Source organism: Gymnoscopelus microlampas (assembly GCF_963454915.1).
Source record: "Gymnoscopelus microlampas genome assembly, chromosome: 10".
In the NCBI taxonomy this organism is placed as follows: Eukaryota; Metazoa; Chordata; class Actinopteri; order Myctophiformes; family Myctophidae; genus Gymnoscopelus; species Gymnoscopelus microlampas.
In genome coordinates, this window is record NC_139947.1 from 7,782,461 (window position 1) to 7,801,877 (window position 19,417).

At 40.4% G+C, this 19,417-nt stretch overlaps 3 protein-coding genes across 6 annotated transcripts in view; all 3 read right to left on the reverse strand.

The window, feature by feature from the left end:
- LOC311053667 (extracellular sulfatase Sulf-2-like) overlaps positions 1-2,600 on the reverse strand; it is a 59,119-nt gene extending 56,519 nt beyond the window's left edge. For all 3 annotated transcript variants that reach the window (XM_084069319.1, XM_084069320.1, XM_084069321.1), the window contains exon 1: positions 2,465-2,600. The gene's annotated coding sequence lies outside the window, so the exon portion shown is untranslated. The remainder of the gene's footprint in view (positions 1-2,464) is intronic.
- A 4,528-nt stretch (positions 2,601-7,128) lies between these two features.
- Positions 7,129-11,489, reverse strand: LOC311052834 (E3 ubiquitin-protein ligase TRIM21-like). The gene is made up of 2 exons (XM_084068053.1): positions 11,408-11,489; positions 7,129-9,075 (listed from the first exon to the last, which is right to left on the reverse strand). Exon 2 carries the CDS (start codon positions 9,064-9,066, stop codon positions 7,426-7,428), a length of 1,641 nt encoding a protein of 546 aa, XP_083924179.1. The 5' UTR covers positions 9,067-9,075; positions 11,408-11,489; the 3' UTR covers positions 7,129-7,425.
- A 3,176-nt stretch (positions 11,490-14,665) lies between these two features.
- On the reverse strand, positions 14,666-19,162 carry LOC311052833 (zinc finger protein RFP-like). 2 transcript variants are annotated; one of them, XM_084068052.1, is made up of 2 exons: positions 19,084-19,162; positions 14,666-16,716 (listed from the first exon to the last, which is right to left on the reverse strand). In XM_084068052.1, the coding sequence occupies exon 2, from the start codon at positions 16,712-16,714 to the stop codon at positions 15,080-15,082; it is 1,635 nt and encodes a 544-aa protein (XP_083924178.1). In that variant the 5' UTR covers positions 16,715-16,716; positions 19,084-19,162; the 3' UTR covers positions 14,666-15,079. The 2 variants fall into 2 exon arrangements, with proteins under 2 accessions (XP_083924178.1, XP_083924177.1); XM_084068051.1 differs by having other exon boundaries at positions 19,088-19,159.
- Positions 19,163-19,417: the final 255 nt, after the last annotated feature.

Sequence of the window (19,417 nt, forward strand, 5' to 3'; positions counted from 1 at the left end):
GCTGTGACGATTACGACATTTTACTTGACGATTGGTTGTCATTACAAATGATTGTGATTAACAATTAAATTGTGTGGCTTTTAGGTCTTGTAAAAATGAGAGTTGCATAGGGTAGTTATGACAAAAACATGTCACTGGGTCTTTAAATACACAAACAAATGACAATGACCGATACCAATAATACAAATAAATAATGTGCTATGGCCAAAATACGCCATATTTAGTATTTTATACTCAAAATGTGTTACAAAATAGTGGAAATTCACATTGTGAGCTTGTAGATCTGCTATTTCCACTATTTTACATCCAACTTTTTTCAAAATGTATGAACCTTTCTGGAAACTCAAGGAAAATAATTGCGATTATCTCAAATAATTGCGATTATCTCAATTAATTGCGATTATCTCAAATAATTGCGACAGGCCTAGGTCCATTTGGTTCCGTGTGCACACACTCTCAGAGTTACAGACCTGTAAGGGTCCATTTGGAACCTCCTCAAGGAACCCTGAGGGTCCCTGCCTAGACCCCACATTGAGAACCACTGTCTATAAAGGAAACCGGGTTTCACATTTACATGACGCTTGTGAAATCAGAGTAGTATGGAAGCGCTTCCATAGAGTAGTGCCAGAAGGAGGGAAGAAGCAGGTTTACTACAGCATGTATGGTACACACATTGAATGAGTTCAGTGCATCACTGATACTGCTACAGCACTGGCTCTCAAAGTGGGGTCCGGGGACCACCAGGGGTCCATGAGGCGGGGCTTCCAGGGGGTCCCCAGCTAAATGAGTCAGGAGCCAAATGGACCCGTACAGGTCTAACTCTGATAGTGTAACAAATGGAACCAAATGGACCCTTTACAGGTCTGTAACTCTGAGAGTGTAACAAACGGAACCAAATGGACCCTGGCAGGTCCGTAAACGGAACCAAATGGACCCTTACAGGTCTGTAACTCTGAGAGTGTAACAAACGGAACCAAATGGACCCTTACAGGTCTGTACCTCTGAGAGTGCAATCTGGGAACCCATCGCCAAATAAAAAAGGAAAAACAGCGCCCTCTGCTGTTTTTTACTCTTTCACTTAGCTCTGGGGGGGGGGCTAGATGGAGCACCCGTGCGCAAGGAAACTGGGGTTTTGGTCTGCCTTCAGCCTTTCACTTCCGGTGGTGCGACTATGTTTTCATTCCCACTAACAATATTTCTACACGGAACACTAACACCACTTCTCCCAGAGAACATGGATGGTTTTGGTTATAAGCCCACTTGTTTCTATGATGAAAGAGCGAGTTAAAATGTGAATATCTTTCTGTGGTTTTGTCTGCTCCGAGGACGCTATTGTTAAATGAGTTTCGGTTTGTTTCTAGTGGGGAAGGATCGGTACACACGTAAATCCCGGCCACTACATTTGATTGGGTAAAGCGCTGCCTGCTTCCTGATCTGAAGGCACGCCCACTTGTAGGCCAGTGCGTACGCGATATGACGAACCCCCCACCGATTCAAGCGGAGAGCAGAATCTGTTCTTGAGAGATTACTGAGTGTGTAACAAACGGAACCAAATGGACCCTTACAGGTCTGTAACTCTGAGAGTGTAACAAACGGTCCATTTGGTTCCGTTTGTCACACTCTCAGAGTTATGGGGGTCCCGTGGCCTAATGCATACCAAAGTAGGGGTCCTTGAAATTTAAAAAGTTTGAGAACCACTGAATGTGCTACAGTCACTGTTACATTGACAGTAACAGTTACAGTTAAACTAGCAGTAAGAGTAGCAGACAGTGACACGTGACAGTTACAATGACAGTTTACAGTCAGAGTACAGTATACAGTATTTCCAATTTTCAGTACTTTTACTTCTACTCCACTACATCTCAGAGGCAACTGACTCCACTACAATTATTTGACAGCTTTAGTTACTAGCTACTTTGTAGATTTTGATTATTATTACAAAACATACATGAACCACTTCAGCCCTGTGTAGCGATGCGACATGTGATTGTAGATCTGCTATTTTCAAAAAGATTATTATACATTTTATACAAACTTGTGAAATGGGATATTATGCATAATGAGTACTTTCTACTTTTGGTACTTTAGTACATTTTGATACCAATACTTTTGTTCTTTTACTCAAGTCAATTTTGAATTCCTTACTTTTACTTCTACATTGCAGTATTGCTACTTTTTTTTGGGAAAAATGTAGTTTTTTTCCCACCACTGGCAGTGACAATGACAGTTACAGTCAAAGTACACTAGCAGTGGCAGTTACAGTGACAATGACAGGTAGAGCAGCAGTTAGAGTAGCAAACAGAGTATCAGTGACAGTTAACAGTTAAGAGAAGCAGACACAGTTAACAGTGAGAGAAGCAGTGACAGTTAACAGTATCAGTGACAGTTAACAGTTAGAGAAGCAGACACAGTTAACAGTTAGAGAAGCAGACACAGTAACAGTGACAGACAGTCAGTGTGTTACCTCAGTGTTCCTTGCTGTGCTGTTGCTCCAGGCAGGGTGTATTAGCCGTTAGCCGCTAGCAAATCCATAACTCAATAATGTTGCCCACACCACACACTGCTCCGTCTGTCTGTCTGTGTGTGTGTGTGTGTCTGTCTGTCTGTCTGTATGTCTGGCTGTGTGTCTGTCTGTCGGTTTTACAGTCAGTCTGTCTGTGGGCAACAGGCAGAGAGAAATGTTTGAAAGAGAAGGAGGGGCATGGAACTGTAGACAGCATGAAGTATCTCTCTCTCTCTCTCTCCCTCTTTCTCTCCTACACTGCAAACCTACCTTCTCTCTCTCTCTCTCTCTCTCTCTCTCTCTCTCTCTCTCTCTCTCTCTCTCTCTCTCCTCTACACTGCAAACCTTCCTACTCTCTGTCTCTCACATTCTCTGCACTGTACAGCCATCTGTTGCAACACGTCTGATGATGGCTTCTACTCTCTCTCTCCCTCTCTCTCTCTGTGTGCGTGTGTGTGTGTGTGTGTGTGTGTGTGTGTGTGTGTGTGTGTGTGTGTGTGTGTGTGTGTGTGTGTGTGTGTGTGTGTGCGCGCGCGGAGGGAGCAAGCAAGTGAAGAAAGCGAGGCAAACAGAAAGGTGGGCGGGGCTGGTCCTCTGTGTTAGCCAGTGAGAAAAGAAAAACCGTGAACTCTAACTCTCTCTCTCTCTCTCTCTCTCTCTCTCTCTCTCTCTCTCTCTCTCTCTCTGTCTGGGGTGGGAAGGGCGGGGGGGAGAGAGAGAGCGAGAGCGAGCAAGCGAGCAGAGAATGAAACAAGTGAGAGAGGGAGGAGGAAGAAGACATTTAAGCTGTGGACACTGGTTGAGAGAGAGAGAAAGAATTTAAAAAGGGGAGTGGAATGAGAGGTAGAAGAGGAAAGGGTGTAACACGACAGCACTGTTCAGTGAGAGAGAGAGAGAGAGAGAGGGGGGAGAGAGAGAGAGAGGGAGAGAGAGGGGGGGAGGGAGGGAGGGGATAAAGAGAGAGAGAGGGAGGAAGGGAGGGGGATAAAGAGAGAGAGAGAGAGAGAGAGGGGGGAGGGAGTGGGGGGGAGAGGGAGGGAGGGGGATAAAGAGAGAGAGAGAGAGAGAGAGAGAGAGAAAGAGAGAGAGAGAGAGAGAGAGAGAGAGAGTGGGGGAGGGAGGGAGGGAGGGAGATAAAGAGAGTGGATAGAGTGGATAGAGAGGGGGGGGCAGAGAGAAAGAGATTAACCACCAGTATTGTGTAACATCAGTATTTTGCTGATGGGAGATGTGAATGTCAGAACAGGATATGAGTATGATATTGTGGTTGCCACTGGCAACAGTCACATCTTCAGACAACCTTCACTTGTAACCCCCCAAACAACCCTGACCCCGGGACCCTCACTTTATGAATTAATCACATTTGTATTTCATGAATGTACAAATGTATTTTATTCTTTTGAAAAAATCTGAAATTATTCTGAAAAATCTTCTTTTCTGATTTTGTTTTTTCAAATAATACATACAAAATCATAGGATATATTGTATATATATATATATATATATATATATTTGGGAAGCATTGAGTAAGTGCTTCTCTGTTGCTCTTGTACAAGCGTGCATGTGTATACTTTGACATGCTACCATACCATACATTCTACGAAGAAACTAAACAAAACTAGAAAAAGTGCTCGACGGAACACAGGTCTCTGCCAAGTCAGGTTATTGTGGCCTCCTAGTGGCGCTATAATTGGCCAATGTGAAAAGGGTGCCATTTCTTCTTAGGCCTTTCACGGCAATCGGACACTGCATTCATGATTTGAGGCATTTTGTTCCAAAAATGTGTTTTGCTAAATTAGACGTGCTTGTGGCGCTATAACAGGCCAATGTGAAAAGGGTGGCATTTCTTCCTGGGAATGTGTGTGAAAAGAATTCACGAAAATCACACGCTGTGTTCATGATTTGAGGCATTTTGTTCAAACTAAAACTTTGGAAGCCAATTAGGATGGAATATGAAATATCGGACACATTCGTCTTGATCACATGACTATAGGGATACTATGTACCGATTTGCGTGATTTTTGGACAGAATCTGAAGGAGAATAATTTGTGTAGTTTTAATGCTGCTAGCCTCTGATGTGGCTCCAGGTGAGTCTCACAGTAGGAGATCAGACACACATAGCAGGCAGGACTTCAGGGCCTTGAGCTTGTTCTCAGCTCTTTTCCGGGTGTATTTCTGGTAGGAGACACAAAGAGTCTACTTTGTGTCTCCTATCCTTCCGCCGGAAATCAAATTATTGGCTTAGGAATGCGACAAAAACAAATCCATGAATTCAAGGCTTCATGGGGTGTGCAATTGATAGAAAATAAGATTTTTTGGGGGGTGAACTACTCCTTTAATAGTTATGAATCTGATATGGATTATTACATTGGGATATAGCACAATCATTTTGGCACATGTACTGTACTGTACTTCATGGAAACCTGTCATTGTTACATAAGATTGGACTGTGGAATTTCAAGTAATATGCAAATAGGGGAAGATCATGTCTGGACTCTGGATACAGTTTAATATACCTTTTATTATCTGTTAATGAATAATAAATCCTTATCTGTTGTACTCACCTGTCTTTTAAGTTCTCAGTCTTAAGCAAAAGTCCTGCTGAGTGGAGGTTTTTGTAGAAAGTGTGTGCTGCCTCCAAATTACTTAGACAGTTTTACTTTCACTACAGTGAACTACATTCACGAGGAAGAAAGGAAAATCTTTTCATATTTTTTTTTTCTACCAATAGTTTGCGGTGGAGCACATGCAGTCAGTTGCTTAGAGACATTTTGAAATTGAACTCTCTGGTTTAGTTGTATGTATACACGCCTGTGTGTGTGTGTGTGTGTGTGTGTGTGTGTGTGTGTATATATATATATATATATATATATATATATATATATATATATATATATATATATATATATATATATATATATATATATATATATATATATATATATATATATACTTTTAATACACACATTGAGATTTTAACATAGAAATTGCGAATGAAGCTTGGCTTTTTTATCGCAATAGATCCTACTTTCGATGGCCTACTAGAAAGAGGCTAATTGAGGCACTTTTCCTCTGCTTTGGACTGTGGGGACATACAGAAATGCACCAGCTACCACACTTAAAACTTTGGACTCAGTTTATCACTGCCCTCAAATTTATAACAGGCAACAGCTATAACACCCATCACTGCATACTGTATAATAAGGTTGGTTGGTCCCCCCTTGCGACTATATGAGAGATCAGCATTGTTTTCTATTTATTTATAAAGCTTTAATTTATTTAAATTCTCATGTGGAGTGGCAAATTAGTGCCTATCATGTGCTCTCTCCGGATTGTTTGATGCTTGAGATTCCGTGTGTCTCAACTGACACAACTTGAAAGTCTGATTTCAAGTGTTATGCCCCGCATACTTGGAACACCTTACAGGCTTTGCTTAAGTACAGCTCTTTTGTTCCCCTAAGTCGCTTTCAATCTAAATTGTACCTGTTTTAATTGATGTTGATAAATCATGTGATGGAATTTTCTTTTAATCATGTTAATTTATTTATTCTTAATTGTTTCTTCATGAAGAAAATAAATCACTTAAAAGGAAATACAAATAATTGCAATATCTGACTTCTTTTGAATAGTCACATTTTTCATTTTCTATGATTGATATAACATGCATCTACATAAAAGCACCAATCATTAATATAAGAATCATTGCATTCCCATTCTCAATTAACTGTTCTGCTGTAACTGTGTTAGAGAGTACAACTGACAAATTATTATTATACCTGATTATTCTTGCACATTAATGAATGAACATGTTGAGTTTATAATCAAATTGAATGCCATACAATAAAAAATGTCCATCAAGTCCATGTACCAAGAAGATGTAGACAATTTATTTCAACAGTCTCACAGAGCATAGATTTTATGCTAAATACTTGCTTCAACAGAGAACTCAATTTACCCTATTATTAATCTGTGGTTGTACTTTAGACATGCAAAAATAACTTATTGTGTTTCAATACATCTGGTAGGAACAACAATGAAATGACTTTTGAATGAAAATAAACATGTAAATGAACCCTTCCATATACACGTTTGTTGTCTTAACCCTTTCAGACCGGGAACGCATCTGTGTCATTTTAAGATTTCTTTGGCTATATAAAAATAGCAGATCTACAAGCTCGTAGCGCGGCCGCGCTACGAGCTTGTAGATCTGCTATTTTTTTTGAAAAATCATGAAAATGTGTGCAAATCTTTGGTTTGAATATATATATACTTTTTTAAAGCGAAAGTTTTTAACTCAAATCTTTGCTTCTGGGGATTTTACAAATGTCTTCTAAATCCTAACAGGTTTTTTTCCCTAAAGTTTTTTTTATTTATTTCTTTACTTATGTTGCTATATTATGGTTTTCAAACTTTTTTCATGTCAAGGACCCCCAAAATAATGTATTTGTCCGCGGACCCCCTTCCTTCTAAAAATATTTTGTTCCAGGGACCCCCAGAAGCTTTTTGAGTTAAGAATGTACACACATTTTCACAATTTCTCAAAAAATAGCAGATGTACAAGCTCGTAGCGCGGCACTCGGTGCCGCGCTATGAGCTTGTAGATCTGCTATTTTTGAATAGCCCAAAGAAATCTAAAAATGACACACAGAATGCGTTCCCTGTCTTAATGGGTCAACGGACCGTTCAGTCAGTGATTATGGCAGGGGTCCACCTGAGGTAAATAGGCGAGGGTCGAGCTATAGTCCCAGAGAGGGTAATCTATAATACACAGCGAAAGACAGAACAAATATATATGTCAGCAGGAGGGTCACACTTTTGTATTTCAGAGGAGTCCATCATCCCCCGATGACACCCAATTCTAAACATCAACTGTCACTACATGAAAACTAACCTTTTCTTGTAAATCTATTGGAGGATTAGTCTAATCTGTGTGATTGATGTGTGCAGGAGAGATGATGAGAGGAGCAGTGTTTTGATCACTTTCCTTGTCAGATGGACAGAAGAATGGACAGAGTTTCTCAGTGAAGGTGCAGCCAGTGTAAGAGTACAGATGAACTCTGGTCTCCACATCATAAAAGGAGACCAGACCCTCCTCATAATCCACAAACACTCCCACTGTCTGGAGCTTCTCTCTTACAGGGAGGAGGACACGAGGGCCAGCAAGAGCCTCGCTATTCCCTTCCCTCAACCAAATAGTCCAGTAACCTTCGGCAGGGCCCAGTGTGAATTCCTTCCTGTTGCTGGACTCTCTGGCCACTCCTATAATCCAGTCAGTCATCCCTTTAACCTGAACCTCATAGTAAAATCTTCCTGAGGAGAAGTTTTGTTTTCCTAAAACACATGCATATTGAGAGAATCTCTCTGTGTTGTCTGGGAGATTCTTATTTACGTCTCCGTAATTCACTCGTTTTCCATCCTCAGACAGGATGAGATTGGGATATGCTGTATCGGGGTCCAGAGTTACATCCACTGCACATTGCTGGACCTTACTCAACTCAGCGTCATACAGCTTCTTCATCTCTTTACTGAGTGTCTTCTCCAGCTGAGCCACAGCTGTCCTCACAGTCCCCACATATAAAGACTGGTGGACATTGACCTTTGTCCAGTCCTTGGTGGGAGGAGGGGTGTTGATGGACGTGAAGTTCTGGAGGAGGTGGAGGTGGTCTTCAGTTTGTGAGAGTTGTTTCAGCTCAGAGCTTCTCATCTTTAACTCAGTGATTTCCTGTTGCAGCTCTTTAATGACGCCTTCAGCCTGTTTCTCTGTTGTTTTCTGCTTCTCTTCAATCACATTAATGACCTCAGCCTGGCTCCTCTCAATACAGCTGATCAGAGCAGTGAAGACCTGCATACTGTCTGCCATCTCTCTGTCTGCATCTTTCTTGCTGTGCTCTACTGAGTGTTTGACTTCCTGGATCTTCACTTGTCTCTCTTGGATCATCTGCTGAACTTCAGACTCTGTCTTTCCCAGCTCAACCTTCTTTTCTTCATATGCGTCTTCCAGAGATACAATTTGATGTGACTTGTGGTCTAACTCAGAGCAGAACTGACAAACACACACGTGGTCGGTCTTACAGAACAGCTCCAGAGGTTTGTCATGTTTCTTACACATAAAGCCTTCCAGATTCTTTACAGGGTCGATCAGCTTGTGTCGTTTTAATCCTGCTAGTCTCTGATGAGGCTCCAGGTGAGTCTCACAGTAGGAGATCAGACATACCAGGCAGGACTTCAGGGCCTTGAGCTTGTTCTCAGTACAGACGTCACAGGAAATTCCATCTGGTTTGGGAAGTTTGCGGTTTGTGCTGAAGGTTTTTATCTGCTGCTTTGACTTCCTGAACTGATCAGCCATCTCCGCGAGAACTTCATTAACAGAGAATTCTAGTCTCTTATAGAATTGCGTTTGACATAGTGGACACTGACACACATCATTAGTGTCCCAGTAATGTGTGATACAGGTTTTGCAGTAGTTGTGTCCACATGGAGTGGTGATTGGATCAGTGAACACGTCCAGACAGATGGAACACAGGAAGTTCTCTTTAGAATGGAGAATGCTGGCAGAGGCCATTTCAACACACTGGGAATAAAAGAGAAAGAAAAGTAGTTATTAAATGACACTTTTCACAGCTTAATAGTTATGAATCTGACATGGATTATTACGTTGGAATATAGCACAATCATTTTGTCATATGCACTGTACTACTACATACTACTGGAAAGGAAACCTATCATTCTTAGATAAGATTGGACAGTGGAATTTCAAGTCATATGCAAATAGGCCAAGATCATGTCTGGATACAGTTTAATACTTTTTATAATCTGTTAATGAATAATAAATCCGTATCTGCGTGGGCTTGTTGAAATTCTCAGAATTTTCCAGGACAGCTTTACATTGATTGTAATTATTTAATTAAAATCAATATATTTAAGCAATCTATACCAAAATACAGATTAGGCTGCAATTAATGTATTAGTAGACAATATATATATATTTTTAAAACCGTTTTGGGGTCCAGGAATTTGGGGGAAACACCCCCAATTCTAAAATTAACGGGCAACCAGGGAAGAGCAGCAATGGGGGTGATATGGTCACGTTTTTGGGAATTGGTTAAAAGTCTAGCAGCCGAGTTCTGTACCAATTGGAGACGGGATATTGCTTTTTTTGCAGGGGCCGGAATAGATGGAGTTACAATCGTCTAAACGAGAGGAAATAAAAGCATGGATTACCTTTTCTAAATCTGCTGGTGACAGGAGGCTTTTGACTCTAGCTATATTCCTTAGCTGGAAGTAACATGTTTGAACAGTTTGTGTCACTAATAAACGAGAGGCCAGGGTCGAAAAGCACACCCAAGTTACGGGCCACCTCCTTCACGCTCGGGGATAGACTACCAAGCTCTGAGACAATATGTTGTGTAGAATTTGGGCGAGCAGAGATGACAATTTCTGATTTCGACTCATTTAGTTGTAGTGTGGAGAAATAGACCCGTTTGGAAGTCGGATAGAAAGCAATCTCCTGGTGAAAATAATTGCGTGCGAGGAAGTCCGGAGTGGTCAGTTCAACAATCACTTTTTATTGTCAAAAAGGCGAACAAGTTACAAGGCCAATGTTTGTACTGCGCCCTTTGTTCATAGAAATCGACTTCACTGAACGTGACATCTGCGCGTACCCAAAAACACAGAGTCCTGCTCACTCGTAATGCAGGTCATTATATAGCAAAACAGTTAACACAAATAGCCTATCTGCAGTCTGTGACTGTCAATCACATGCTTGGGCCCGCCTCTGCTTAGTCAGGACAATGCATTTAGGATCTGCCTCGATTTGTACACATAAAATTATTCTCTTAAACCTTATCTATAGAACGGTACTTTTCCATACACTCACGTTATAACATTATTATTCAACATTTTATTAGCTTTGAAATAAGTCTAAACAGTAACATGTCTGACGTTGTATACATTATTTAGATGATTAAAATGACTTAAAAGAAACGCAGCTGTTGGGAACGTCGAATCAGAAAGTGATCATATTGTCTCACTTAAGGGTTTTCTATCTATTTTACTAAAACTAAAGTCCTATCTATCTGTGAATTTAGAACAAACTAGTACACATTTGTATAATGACTTCTGTGATTTTACTTATTTCGGTCTGCTGGTTTGAAAGAGCAGCCGGCAACAGGCCCTCAGGCCTATTATTGGAATGCTTACACTGTGGGAACAAAAGAATGGCTCGGGCGTGGTGTCATCAAATCACACTTGAGACAATGGACAGAACGGCTGGAGATGCTATCTTACTTACCTCCACTGTAACAGCCGTTCTCTCCCAACTAACCTTTTGGTCCCTTAACATTATGAGACCCTTAACCGTTTTGTGTTTATATATATAAATATCATAATAACTTCATATTCCACTGTATTAGCCTTGAAATACACCACAGTAGGAAATGATTTGCCATCCAACACTTTATACCGGAGAGACATGACAAGAGACTGGTCAGATTTCCTGTAGCACCGGGTTGTAAGTGGGATGTATAGTTGTGTGTCATCTGCAAAGCAGTGAAACTGAATGTGGTGTTTGTGGATAATATTGCCAAGGGGAGCATATAAATAGAGAACAGGAGGGGGCCTAGTATAGAACCTGTGCGGTACCAATGACCCATATCACCCTCCCCGTACAGATTCCCTACCCTGAACACGGGCCAATCGAGGTCACATAGACAACCGACAAAGCCGGGTGCACCACGGTGGATTCGAAACCACCTCCTCCGTTGTGGTGGCAATAAATGTATTTTAAGATATAATATTTTAAAGTTGTTTTTCATTCAATTATTACAATCAATAAAAAGCTGTCCTGTAAACTTCTGAAAATGTCACTTACGCCCTTTTGCGCTCCAAGCACTCATTGTACTCACCTGTTTTTAAGTCCTCAGTCTTTATCAAAAGTCCTGCTGAATGAAGGTTTTTTTTTTTGTAGAAAGCATGCTGCCTCCAAACTACTTTCACAGTTTTACTTTCACTTCTCTAGATGAGTGTTACTGAGAACATCCTGCTTGTAGCTGTTAACCCTTCACAGCCTCCACTCTTGTCTTTCGCTTCCTCTCCTCCACTCATCCTCTTGTTCTATACTGCAGTACTTAGTACTTAAAACATTCACGAGGAAGAAAGGAAAACCCTTTTCATTTCATTTTTTTGTCTACCAATAGTTTGTGATGGACCACAGTCAGTTGCCGAGAGACATGTGTGTATTAATATTTCGAATGTATCTATGATAAGGCCTCTGAGGTCACCTATAGGCCTGTCTCCATTACTACATAATCGTCTAATCGCAATTATTTAAGATAATCACAATTAGTTTGCATAATTGTCATAATTGTTTCCATGTTGAATACAGTATGTTCATATATATTTTTTTTTTGTAGATCGGCTATTTCCACCCGTATTATGTTTTTTACATTTGAAACTGAGTATAAATGAATTCAATGTGCGTTGTTTGCACCTCCAGGCCCAAAATTAATTATTATTGAGACACATTGTGAGCTTGGATATCTGCCATTAAAAAAAATTAAGAAAATTGGGAAAAGTTTGAATATTTTTGAACGTTTATTTTTGCACTACAAAGTGAGTAAATGCTAATTCCAATATTGGACTTCTTTTGAAGAATCACATTTTTCATCTTCTATAATTGATAACATGCATCTACCAATCATTAACATCAGAATCATTGAATTCACATGTTCAATTAACTGTTCCATAGTAACTACTTTAAAGTACAAGACTGACAATAAATTACTGTTATACCTGAAAGACATAAAATGCCATAAAATATACAATCAAGTCCTTGTACCAAGAAAGAAAAAAATACAATCTCACAGAGCAAACATTTTATGCCAAATGCTTGCTTCAATGGACAAACAAAATTACCTTATTAATCTGTGACTGCACTTTAGACATGCAAAAATCACTTACTGTGTTTGCATAAACCTTTTAGGACAAGCTACAAGCTCACAACGCGTTACATCTTGTGAGCTTGTAGATCGACTTTTTCCACTATATCGTATATTGTTTTAAGTTTGAAAGTATAAAGTTATTAAATGTCAGTCCTGTCTTTGTATATTTTAGTTATTTGTTGTACTTGCCCTGTGCAATTTGTTTACAAAGCTACAAATTGATTTTTATTCATATATTCCAATGTTGAATGCCAAAAACACAATTAAATCATTAACCAAAATTATTTGTGTGGCAAGAGTGGTCAAGTACAATGTCTTGATCGTGACATGACAGCCCTAGTCACCTATAAAATCTGCTAAAAGATGGCTGTTCCAAGTTTTCATTAAATATGGTGGTAAGGATCAGAAGGCTGTGAACAAAAGGAAACGGTCCGCACACCGTCTTAACGCTCCCAACATAATTTAATAAATAGAGCGGTCAAAAAAACGACAATGTTTCGGCCGATGTGACCTTCGTCAGATATACTGAGCTGAGTGAGGAGACAGGTATATAAAGAGACAAAAGAGGGCAGAATTCACAAATCACTGAGTGAAGGCAATTTGTAATTCACAGTCTATGACAGATCCATAGATAAGCCATTATTATTCCTATGTGGCCATCAGGAAAACATTTTGTATACTGTACATACAGTAATAAGTGTCCATACCCTATACAAAATACCTGTCCACAATGTATGGAAACAAAGCTCCCTGAGCTATAAACAGAGAGTCAATAGTCAGATACAGTATATAAAAATAAAAAAAAAATGCAATAAAGCAATATTAAAAGACAAGAATTGATGTCGAATTTGTCGAATAATGATGTTGGGAGCATTAAGACGGTGTGCGGACCCTTTCCTTTTGTTCACGGTTTATTTAGTCGGACCCAGCACCCGTTGAAGTGTTTGGATGTCCATGTACCTCCTAACCCCTAAGGATCAGAAGGTTGACACAAAGAGATTCATAACTTTTGGATCAGTGAAGTTTAGTTCATAGGGAGAGAGGCTTGAACAAGAGATGTTAGTGTGGTGGGCAACATATGCAACATATGTACTAGTTATATATTGTGTTAACATACTCCACCACACAGATTGTTTGAAATTACATTTGTCACTAAAATACATCCTGGATTGATTTGTATTTAATTAATAGCACACTTGTTCAAACTGGAGGCTGTCATGTAGCCTATAGGCTACTGTTGGCCTGAAGAAATTGAGATGCCAATTCCATTGCTTTACATTGTGTAGCATTGCCTCTGTTTTTTTGTGGTGTGAGCAGTTTAAAATGTGTATAGAATGTTTGTCGGGAGAATAGTTGTCAATTATTAAAATAAGTGTTAAATAGCTCTATATTCTACACTTGTGGTGCTCTGGTTGAGAATTGAGTTTTATGGTTGCAATGCAGGCAAACTTAAAGTAGTAATTCCAAAGGTATAAATGAAAGGGGAATATAATACTAAAGTCCCAATGGCAAAATTGGAAAAGTAGCCTACTCAACCTCAGCCTAGTATAGCCTACTCCTGGTCAGATATTACTCAACAGTCAAAATTGTACTGCAGTTAAAGTAAAGTAACTGAATGACACTAAGCACTAGTGATGAGCGGGCCGACCCGTGGGGCGGGTGGTCGAGTCAAGATTTCAGAGGCAATTATGCGGGCTGCGGGTGAGCGGGTCAGCCGCTCTCACACGAAAAAAAAGAAAAAAAAACTATTTTGAACATGATTTTCAACCTATCTTCATATAATTGGTCCTCACTAATACTCATGATAAAATGGTACAATTCTTTTCTACTCGGTCTGTGTCTCAGAGGAGGGCTGTGGACAGTTCAGAGTCCCGTCTACCAGTGACATCATCAATGGGGAATCCAAGCTAATAGAAAGTGCAGGCTTTCTATTCCTGGAAAGTTGCAATGCAATAAAAGAAGCCATTGTTCTCATGTTAATAAAAATCTAAATAAAAGATGTGAAATCTTGTTGGGAAAAAAAATCATGCTAATGATGATGTCACTGGTAGACGGGTTTCTGGACTGTCCACAGCCCTCCTATGAGACACAGACCAAGTAGAAAAAAATTGTACCATTTTATCATGAGTATTAGTGAGGACCAATTATATGAAGATAGGTTGAAAATCGGTGAAGTCGTCCTTTAATGGCATAAAATATACAATAGAGTCCTTGTACCAAGAAAGAAATACAGCCAATAATTTCCAGTCTCACAGACAGAGAATACATTTTATGCCAAATAAATGCTTCAATGGAGAACTCAATTTACCTTATTAATCTGTGGCTGTGCTATTATAGACAGGGAAAAAAAACGTCAATTAACCCTTCCATATACACATTTGTTTGTCTTAAAGGACCGTTCAATGTTTATGGCAGGGGTCCACCTGAGGAAAATACGGGAGGAACATGGTTTATTAATTTTAGTCAGAGGGAGAGCATTCTATATACATAGCATAAACAAAAGAAAACAATATAACTGCCACCAGGAGGGTCATGCATTTTCCCCAGTGCACTCAGAAATCTTCCATTGACCCCTCAGTCTAAATATCAAATGGTCCCTAAATTAAAACTAACCTTTTCATGTATTGGGGGATTAGTCTAATCTGTGTGATTGATGGGACAGATGATGAGGGGAGCAATGTTTTTACCAAGTTTCTTGTCAGATGGAGAGAAGAATGCACAGAGTTTCTCAGTGAAGGTGCAGCCAGTGTAAGAGTAGAGATGAACTCTGGTCTCCACATCATAAAAGGAGACCAGACCCTCGTCATAATCCACAAACACTCCCACTTTTTGGAGCTCCTCTCTTACAGGGAGGAGGACAGGAGGGCCAGCATTAGCCTCATACTCATTTCCATTCGCCAACCCTATAGTCCAGTAACCATCGCCAGGTTTCAGTAAGAATTCCTTCCTGTTGCTGGACTCTCTGGCCACTCCTATCATCCAGCCTGTCTTCCCTTTAACCTGAACCTCATAGTAAAACCTTCCTGAGAAGTTTGGTTTTCCTAAGACACATGCATATTTAGAGAATCTTTCTTTGTTGTCTGGGAGATTCTTCTTTACGACTCCACCATTGACTTGTTTTCCATCCTCAGACAGGATGAGGGAGGGATTTGCTGTATCAGGGTCCAGAGTTACGTCCACTGCATATTGCTGGATTCTCCTCAGCTCAACATCATACAGCTTCTTCATCTCTTGACTAAATGTCTTCTCCAGCTGAGCCACAGCTGTCCTCACAGTCCCCACATATAAAGACTGGTGGACATTGACCTTTGTCCAGTCCTTGGTGGGAGGAGGGCTGTTGATGGACGTGAAGTTCTGGAGGAGGTGGAGGTGGTCTTCAGTTTGTGAGAGTTGTTTCAGCTCAGAGCTTCTCTTCTTTAACTCAGTAATTTCCTGTTCCAGATCTTTAATAAAGCCTTCAGCCTGTTTCTCTGTTGTTTTCAGCTTCTCTTCAATCACATTAATGACCTCAGCCTGGCTTCTCTCAATACAGCTGATCAGAGCAGTGAAGACCTGCACACTGTCTTCTATCTCTTTGTCTGCATCTTTCTGGCTGAGCTCTACTGAGTGTTTGACCTCTTTAATCTTCACTTGTCTCTCTTGGATCATCTGCTGAACTTCAGACTCTGTCTTTCCCAGTTCAGCCTTCTGTCCTTCATATCCCTCTTTCAGAGATACAATTTGATGTGACTTGTGGTCTGACTCGGGGCAGAACTGACAAACACACATGTGGTCAGTCTTACAGAACAGCTCCAGAGGTTTGTCATGTTTCTTACACATAAAGTCTTCCAGGTTCTTTACAGGGTTGATTAGTTTGTGTCGTTTTAATCCTGCTAGTCTCTGATGAGGCTCCAGGTGAGTCTCACAGTAGGAGATCAGACATACCAGGCAGGACTTCAGGGCCTTGAGCTTGTTCTCAGTACAGACGTCACAGGAGATTTCATCTGTCTTTGCAGGTTCTTGGTTTGTGATGGAATTTATTTTGAGCTCCTTTGTCTTCCTGAAGTGATCAGCCGTCTCTGAGAGAACTTTATTAACAGAGAATTCTGGTCTCTTTAAGAACTTCTTTTGACATAGTGGACACTGACACACATCATTAGTGTCCCAGTAATGTGTGATACAGGTTTGGCAGTAGTTGTGTCCACATGGAGTGGTGATTGGATCAGTGAACACATCCAGACAGATGGAACACAGGAAGTTCTCTTCAGTCAGGAGACTGCTGGCAGAGGCCATTTCTACACAATAAAAGTGAAAGAAGAAAGTAGTTATTGAATGATACTTCTCACAGCTTAATAGTCATTTTGGCACATGTACTGTACTTCATGGAAACCTGTAATCTTTACATAAGATTGGACTGGGGAATTTCAAGGCATGCACACTTGCCATTTCACACGCTCATTTAGTAATTTCCCCCTCTCACTTCTATATAGTATTTCCATAACTTGCTGTTTGCCGTTAACGCCGTAGTTCGAGGGCAGGCGTGCTTTCAAATGCCACCGCAGGGTGCATTTCGCCTTTCCGACATGTCGCCTTTCCGACGTTAACGAACCCTATACCTAACCCTAACCCTAACCCTAACCGCACGCGGAAGCCACTAGTCGGAGTGGCGAGATGTCGGAATGGAAGGAGCACCCCGCCACCGCAAAATAGTCAGCGGCCGCGCCCCTGGAATCCAAAACACTGTTTCCATTGGCTCATCGTCCCGCGACTGACAGAATGTTTTGTCAGCTGGATGACAACATACACACTAGCACGCTGTGCGGTTATATGATATCAAGGCGATGAAGCGACATAAATATTATATTTATATTTGTATTTGTATTATATAAACTGCAGACCGTCTGCCACTCTTAGTTCTTTTAGATCGCCTTTTAAACTGCTTGAATTAAAGAGGTCCATAATCTCAGAGTTGAGAGAACCTTGTGCTCTGAACAAAACAAAGACATACACTTTATTTTTTGATATTATTGTTCTGGTTCTAAGAAATATTGTATTGAGCAAAGGCGATTTTCATTATGTTAAGAGTTACTGATTCATGCTGATGTGTAAGCATGACTGGGAGGAAAAAATTGCACCAAGGAAAAAGCTGCTATATGTTCTTAGGGCGCGCTCCCACCGCACTTTTATTTTACCTCTGGGGCAGAATCTGCCAATGCTTTGTCAATGCAAATGCGTGGATTCTTGGAAAAAATCCGCAAGACCAGGAATCCACGCACTTGCATTGACAAAGCATTGGCAGATTCTGCCCCAGAGGTAAAATAAAAGTGCGGTGGGAGCGTGCCCTTAAAAGGCTTTTTGTATTCATTGACATTTTATAAATTGGCTAAATTGTCTTTGTTACAACTATTTTCATTTCTACTTGTGCTGGTCAATTATTAACAATATAAAATAGCAGGAAACTGTTTTTGAGCAGTGTAGCCGCTCCTATAAGTGGGTTTGGGAAAATGTGTCTTTCGCTGTACTGTGATTGGCTGAGTGGTATTCAGACCCTTTGCTCAGTACTGTGATTGGCTAGCGAGACGCATGACGAAATTAATAACTCATAAATATCAAAACTCACTTCAAACTGTGATGACCACAGTGAGCTTCCAAGTGAGAAGTTGTTTTTAAATAGCACCGCTCACTTCACACTGGGTGTGATTTTTTAAATTGCACAAATAAATGGGTGGAGGCTGCCTCAATAATGACAGAATAAGACTGAATAATGATATCCGACAGTCTAATCCTAATGTAGATTTACCTTGGACTCTGTGTATTATAATATTTCTAGAAATTGATAATATTTCTGGCATGTTCACTATTCAGAGTAAAGCAGAGAGTACGAGGAGGCCGACAGTGCAAGGACAGCAGCTGGCATGGGGGTGAAGACATCGCAACAGTCTTAATGTTCATTTAAATTGAGATATTCCTCTAAATCGACGTTAAAAAAGGCAAACATTTTCTCCGGTCGGCGACTATAAGCATCCCCTCCCTTAGCCCTGAAACATGACTGTCATATGACAGTCATGGAACCACTTGTTCCTGGTTTTTGAATGGTCTCCACTTACAACCCATACATCTACATAAACGTTCAGATTTCAAATATAAAGTGCTGACCCCACTGCCACGGATGTAAAAAGTTAAAGCGCCCAGGTCTAAGTACCCGTATCTTCCGTATTGTTCAACAAAAATCCTTTTAATCTGATCGTTGGCCATTTTCTTCGAATTTTCTCCATATCTTTTCAACCACGCGCCCTATTGGTTGGAGGTGTATTTCACTCTGATACATTATTTAAAAAAACATAGAAAATGGCCGCCGATCAGATTAAAATGCCTTTTATTGAACAATACGGAAGACACGGGTACTTTAACCTGAGCGTTTTAACTTGTAGCATCCATGGCTTTGGGGTAAGCTCTTTATATTTTAAATTTGAACGTTTATGTAGATGGATGGGTTGTAAAAACCAGAGGCAAGTGGTTCCATGACGCTTGTGACAGACGAGCGTCATGTGAGCCATGGCTACCCCTCCCTTAAGTCTCACTCCTGAAACTTAAGCAGCCCTGATAATACACATTTTATTATCTGTTAATGAATAATCAATCCTCATCTCTGCTATACCCACCTACCTGTCATATAAGTTCTCAGTATTTTGCAAAAGTCCAGTGGAATATTTTGTAGAAAGTGTGTACGCTGCCTCCAAAGTAACTACTTTCACAGTTTAACTTTCACTTCACTGGAAAGACTGGTGACGTGAGGTTATCACTTCACTACATGAGCGTCACTGAGAACCCGCCCCTCATTGTAACTTTTAAGTGTTAACCCTTCACAGCCTCCGATCTCTTCTGTCTTTTTCATTCTCTTCCTCTCCTCCACTCATCCTCTGGTTCTCTACTACAGTCAGTACTACATTCACGAGGAAAAAAGGAAAACCTTTTCATTTAATTTTGTTGTCTAAT